General features: G+C 34.3%; 2 protein-coding genes across 2 annotated transcripts; both read right to left on the minus strand.

Moving 5' to 3' along the window:
- Positions 1–3,247: 3,247 nt before the first annotated feature.
- On the minus strand, positions 3,248–3,679 carry LOC127104411 (uncharacterized). Its single transcript, XM_051041595.1, has one exon. It carries the CDS (start codon positions 3,677–3,679, stop codon positions 3,248–3,250), a length of 432 nt encoding a protein of 143 aa, XP_050897552.1.
- A 149-nt stretch (positions 3,680–3,828) lies between these two features.
- On the minus strand, positions 3,829–4,802 carry LOC127104412 (uncharacterized). The gene is made up of 4 exons (XM_051041596.1): positions 4,785–4,802; positions 4,366–4,626; positions 4,174–4,314; positions 3,829–4,074 (listed from the first exon to the last, which is right to left on the minus strand). The coding sequence occupies exons 1-4, from the start codon at positions 4,800–4,802 to the stop codon at positions 3,829–3,831; spliced, it is 666 nt and encodes a 221-aa protein (XP_050897553.1).
- Between the last annotated feature and the right edge of the window lie 1,662 nt (positions 4,803–6,464).

The following is a 6,464-nucleotide window of genomic DNA, read 5'->3' on the forward strand; positions in this document are numbered from 1 at the left end:
TCAATGATCCTTGAGGCTATGCAATGCAATGCTATGATGCCATGAGGGATCATAGGGACAAAATTGGGGTCTTACAGCCACTTATCGCTAAATGAGTGGTCTATTAAAATGAAAAAAAGATTCCTGAATAAGGAGAGAGGAGCGCCGCTCCTGCTCTATATTTTTATGTTTTTTTTTTATTTTAAAAATTATCAATGTTAGTATTAATAAATGTAATAAGAAATTATTTTAAATAAATCATTAATGCATTTAAAGATCGACAAAAATACCATATTAGGATAAATAAAAAATAACAATTTTACAATTAAATGCAGAAAAAGTATAAAAATAGATCATTTGTAATATTTTCTTATAAACAAAATTTATTAACAAATAATTCTTTAAATAGTCTAATCCATTTTAAGAAAGCAAATTATAAATGTAATAGACAAAATTTTCAATTTATTGACTTATCAAATCCTAAAAGCACTAGATCCTTTAATCACGCACTGTAACGGATGGCGCCTTCCCACCTTTTCTTTTCAACTAATTTAATTATTCTTAGGCTCTATTTAATTTTAAATAGTTAATGTATTTATAAAGGATTGATAGAAATATCAAAGTTATCTCTTTATTCTTTCAAAAATACAAGAACCAAAAAAATATATATATCTTATCTCTTTTAAATTCAAAATATTAAACTCATATTTTATTTTACTTTACACTGGAATATTTCTTTTTTATATAAATGTCATAAGAATAAAAAATATTTCCTTCTCTAAAATGTAATTTTATTTCTAAAATCATAAAATGATAACAAATTTTATATCTCTATAAATTCAATATTAAAATAATAATAATAATAATAATAATAATAATAATAATAATAATAATAATAATTAGGTATATATGACTTTCTTAATTAAATTTAAAACTATATTTTTTGCAAATTAAACTGGTTGACCGGCGTCACGCCTTGTCAATCAATAAATTAATTCAAAGAACTTAAAATCAATTCTCACACATCAAATACAATTTTCTCTGCCCTTGTGGATTGAGACTCTTTTTCAAATCAAACATTTTATCTCCCCCTCATTTTTATTAATATTTAGTTAATTAATTACTTAATTAACTATTAATTAGGTCCATTCAATATTTAGGATTAATTCAATTAAAATAAAAAATTATTTTTTTGTTATTTTATTTATTTATGACATGTTTATCTAATTAATTAATTATGATAGTAATATATTAATTAATTAGGGATTTATATTATGTATATTAGGCTTAATTAAATTAGGAATTATGGAATAGAATCGTGGATAATTATTAAGGTTTTAAGGGATGTTAAAATGAGATAAAGTAGGGATAAGGAATATACCTGGTGACATCTAATATAATTTATTTAATTCAATTTATTTATGTATTATATTATTATATCATAATTAATATATATTATATTAATTAAATTAAATGATAAAAAGGGGATAAAGACATGGGATACAATTGGGAATAAACTAAGGGATTATCAAAGGTTAAATCGGGATTACAATCGAGATAAAGGGGTTATGTCTAACACATGATTATGATTCCTAATCTATTTTCTTAAATAAATTAAAACAATATTTTTGCAAGGGATAAAATCAATTCAAATTCACTTCAAACTGTAAGACCTCCACCCTAGTGTATTGAGGCATTTTCTAAAATCACTTCTCCGCCCTCGATGCGTGAGAATTTTCAAAGGATAAAAACAACCAATCAATCACCGTTTTTAAGAAGAACTACGGTACTCTGATCCCTCGCCTAATGCGAAGGTATGTAGGCATAGAGTTGTAAACTCTAGCGAGTACGATTATAAAAAATATTTTTGGATCTCTCATATATTAAAAAGAATACATTCTGTAAATAAATAAATAATTAATAGTTAATCAATAATCAAGCAAATACCTTAGGAGTACACACTAGCACTAGAATTAAAGGAGGATCCCATTAAGTACAATAGAGGTAAGGGGTGCCTAGTATCTTCCCCTTACTTAACTGACTCCCAAACGTAGAACCTCACTCTTAATAATTAGGTTTTCTCATTATTTCCCTGTTCCTTGGGAACGAATAAAGGATGGTGGCGACTCTGTCATTTTTCCCGCCGCGACAATGAGTAGGATCGTTTCTCTCATGCATCCTCAATTATCGTGAAGTATAAGCCACAACCTTGCCATCTTGCATTAAGACACCGCCTAAACCCATCAACGACGCATCACAATACACCACAAACGGTTCATTCAGTTCAGGTAAAATCAAAATCGGAGTTGTAGTCAACCTTTTCTTCAGCTCTACGAAACTGTTCTCACAATAAACGTTCCACACAAACGATTTACCTTTGCAGGTCAACTGAGTTAACGGAAATGCCAACTTGGAAAATCCTTCAATAAACCTACGGTAATAGCCAGCCAATCCCAAAAAGCTTATAATCTCTATCACCGACTTCGGAGCCTCGCCTTGTAGAATTGCATCTATCTTGGATGGTTCCACACCAATACCACCACCTGAAATAACATGACCAAGAAAGCTAAGCTTTTTCAACTAAAAGTCACACTTCGATAACTTAGCATAAAGCTTCTTCCCCTTAAAAACTTGCAATACAGCTTGCAAATGCTCAACATGTTCTTCTTCTAATTTAGAATAGATCATAATGTCATCAATAAATACCACAACAAAACGATCCAAGTAAGTATGAAAGATACGATTATTGTACTCCATAAATACTCTAAGTGAATTAGAAACAACGAACGGTGTCACCAAATACTCATAGTGTCCATATCGAGTTCTAAACGCCCTCTTTTGTACATCTTCATCCTTCACTCTGATCTGGTGGTAACCAGGCCTTAAATCATTTTTTCTAAACACACGTGCACTCACTAACTGATCCATCAAGTCATATATTCTCATAAGTGGATACCTGTTCTTAATCGTCACTTTATTCAATTGTTAATAATCCACACACAACCTCATGCTACTGTCTTTCTCTCTCAAGGCGACACACTTTGTCTCACAAATATCTTATCTAGCAAATCTTCTAATTGTTTCTTCAACTCTGCTAACTCCGATGCATATATCATGTATGGTGCCATAGAAACATGGTTGGTACCAGGGACAAGATAAATAGAAAACTCCACCTCTCTCTCTCTCTCTCTCTCTCTCTCTCTCTCTATGGCGGTACATCTAAAATGTCATTTGGAAAAACGTCTGGGAAATCCCGCACTACCTGTAATTAGTCATTCATTGATTGACTCTTAGAAGATAACGCCGCGACCAAAACAAACACATGAGCTTCCACCTCTAAAAGCTCCTTCAATTCTCTAGCAGACAAGAAACCAACTTCTCCCTCTCCACCAGGAGTAAGAAACCGCACCGACTTGTTATAACAATTGATATGAACATGATTGAACTCCAACCAGTTCATCCCCGAGATAACATTAACATTCTCCAATGGCAAGTAAATAAGATTAATTCCAAAATCCTTATCAAAGATTAACAGATGACAATTCAAATAAACTGAAGTAGTAGTCACCAAACCCTTAGTAGGAGTTTCGATAACCATTTCTCCATTCATAGAAGACACAACAAGGCCTAACCTTTTCACACAGTTAGCAACAATAAAAGAATGAGTAACACCAGTTTCGATAATAGTTATCAAAGGCATATTATTAATATAATATATACCTTTGATCAACCTGTCATCACTGGAAGTTTGAGTTTCCGTTAGAGTGAACACCTTTCCTCCAGTTGAAGCTTGCTTAGGCTTCAGGCAATGAGTGTTGATATGTCCTTGTTTACCATAGTTGTAGCAAGTCACCACACTCTCTTTGCAATCAGTAACCAAATGTCCTGACTTCCCACACTTATACACTTTTTCACATCACTCTTGCATTCACTGAAACGATGACCCAACTCACCGCACCTATAGCACTTAAGAGGAGTAGGGGCACCTCCCCCACTTGTCCTTTTACCACCAACAACTCTCTGTTTACCTTTATCAACTGGAGCACTATATGGCTTCCCACGGTTTAGATTCTGCTTTCCACTTCTCTCGCTCAACTAATTGTAGTGAGCCAACCGAGCCTTTCCACCATCCTCATAAATTCTACAGTTGTTTACCAACTCTAGAAACCTCTTGATTTGTTGGTATCCAATCGCCTGCTTAATCTTAGGACGTAAACCATTCTCGAATTTGACACACTTAGAGAACTCAACAGTTGCCTCATTGTAATGAGGGTAGAACTTAGCAAGTTCCACAAATATGGCAGCATACTCAATCTCCTTCTTCCCATGATAATCCTTAGAAAATTACTTTCTCAAAAATTCCCTGCGGAACACAACCCAAGTTACAACTTCAACTGCAACATCCACCACCTGACGAGTGTTGCTCCACCAGTCATCAGCTTCCTTAGCTAACATATGCGTATTGAACGACACCTTCTGTGCTTCAGAGAAATCCATCACTCTGAAAATCCTCTCAATCTCCTTGAGCCAAGTGTGCCTTCCATCAGGAGCGTACCTACCCTTGAAAGTAGGCAAATTGTTCCACTGGAGCTTCCCCAAATGTCGGAACTCGTCGTTCCCACCAACATTAGGTTGATTATGCACAGCCTAAGCAATAGCTTGCAAAGCAGCAACAATAGCAGTTTCGTTTCTTCCAGCCATTTTCTGTTTCACACCACCACCAACAACAATGGTTAAAGGGACAACATCGAAAATATTCAACTGTCACACCACACCGACTCAACAACTTGGCCGACCAGACCGACCTGCTCTGATACCACCATGTAATACCCTTAATTTCCCCCGCATAATTTTAAAACATTTATCAGAGTAAAACAATTCAACATACAATTTAGGATGCTACACTAGAACATACAATCAACTTGCTCACTCAAAAAGACATGTAACACTTGACATTTATAAAAATAGTAGTAATAAATACATGTCTGAATGTTAACTTTTATTAAGTAGCAGTGGAATAACAATAACAAACACTCAACTCGCATATCCAACATCAACATAACATGTCATTATAAGAAATTTTAAAACATAACGAAAGACACAACGTCCCAAATTCCCCAGTGTTACACATCAGAGCAGACACCGCCATTAAAATAAAACAGAATACTTCATCTTCCACTCACATCTGAGCTCCTACAATGGATTATTTGCATGTTACCAACATGGAGGAAACATTCAAATAGAAGGGGCGAGATATCATAATTATATAAAGGAAAGCATGATAATAAGTAAGCATCAGATTATCTCATGCACATCACCCATTCCACAACAACTATCCACACATAATAGCAACATCACAACTATCCATACGGAACAACAACACAATAACTATCCAAACAGGATAACAATATAACATCCATCTCACATAACACCAACATAATAACCATCCGACATAATAACAACATAATCAACCAGCCAACACAATAACAAATGCAACCAATGTACAATGCAACTCGACTCAACAACTCGACTCAATGCATGTGATACCAATACGTGAACACTCGGGATCACCGCTTCAATCCTCACCTCTTAGGATCAAAGCCACCAATTTGTTACCATCACCTTCAATAACGACTCATTAATTCCATCACCTTCGAAATCAACTACCTGCCCAATCCACACAATGGGATTTGAGGCTCACAAACAATGCACCATTTGTCCAACAACATGAATGCAGGCAACATATTATACATGCAATAACAACATCATGCACAATGACCCATAACCATAGTCAATGTAAACCGTAAATACTGGCCATCATGCATCAAACACATGTCATACAAGTCAACAACATCGACATACAACATAACAAGCAACAACAATGCATTTAAGGTTATGTCACACCATAATATAAACATTACAATGCATTTAAACCCCATGACACATGAAAATGCTCATTTACAAGTACTGAAACCAATTTTAAATGAAAGTACACACTTTCAGCTTTTCGGCACTTCAAATGACACTCAAATCGGACACTTGGAACAAAAGTTATGAATTTTTAAAATTTTCATAAAAATACTCCTAGTGTAACTAGTTACCCTAAAACCAGTAACCATTTACGCTACACCCTATAGCGCAACCCACACTGCCAACACACACGGTAATCGGTTACCCAGCCCCTGCGTAGCCTCTATTTTATAGGGTAACCGGTTACTCAAAAACTAGTAACCAATTAACCCCCTAATTTTTGCCCAAAGACGTGTTTTAAGCAGTGTAACCGGTTACTCCATTTCTAGTAATCGATTACACTATTGCATAAGCACTTTTCTGCAACTTTTTCAAAATGAAAATGACTTGAAATTCATCTCAAAATCCCATTTTTCTTACAAATCATTTATACCACATTTTAACATGAAAAAACACTTTTCCAAAGTTCAAAACCCCAACTTATTTACACTGAAAACATTCATAACTCAGTTCTG

The sequence above is a fragment of the Lathyrus oleraceus genome, chromosome 7, assembly GCF_024323335.1.
Source record: "Lathyrus oleraceus cultivar Zhongwan6 chromosome 7, CAAS_Psat_ZW6_1.0, whole genome shotgun sequence".
Taxonomy (NCBI): Eukaryota; Viridiplantae; Streptophyta; class Magnoliopsida; order Fabales; family Fabaceae; genus Lathyrus; species Lathyrus oleraceus.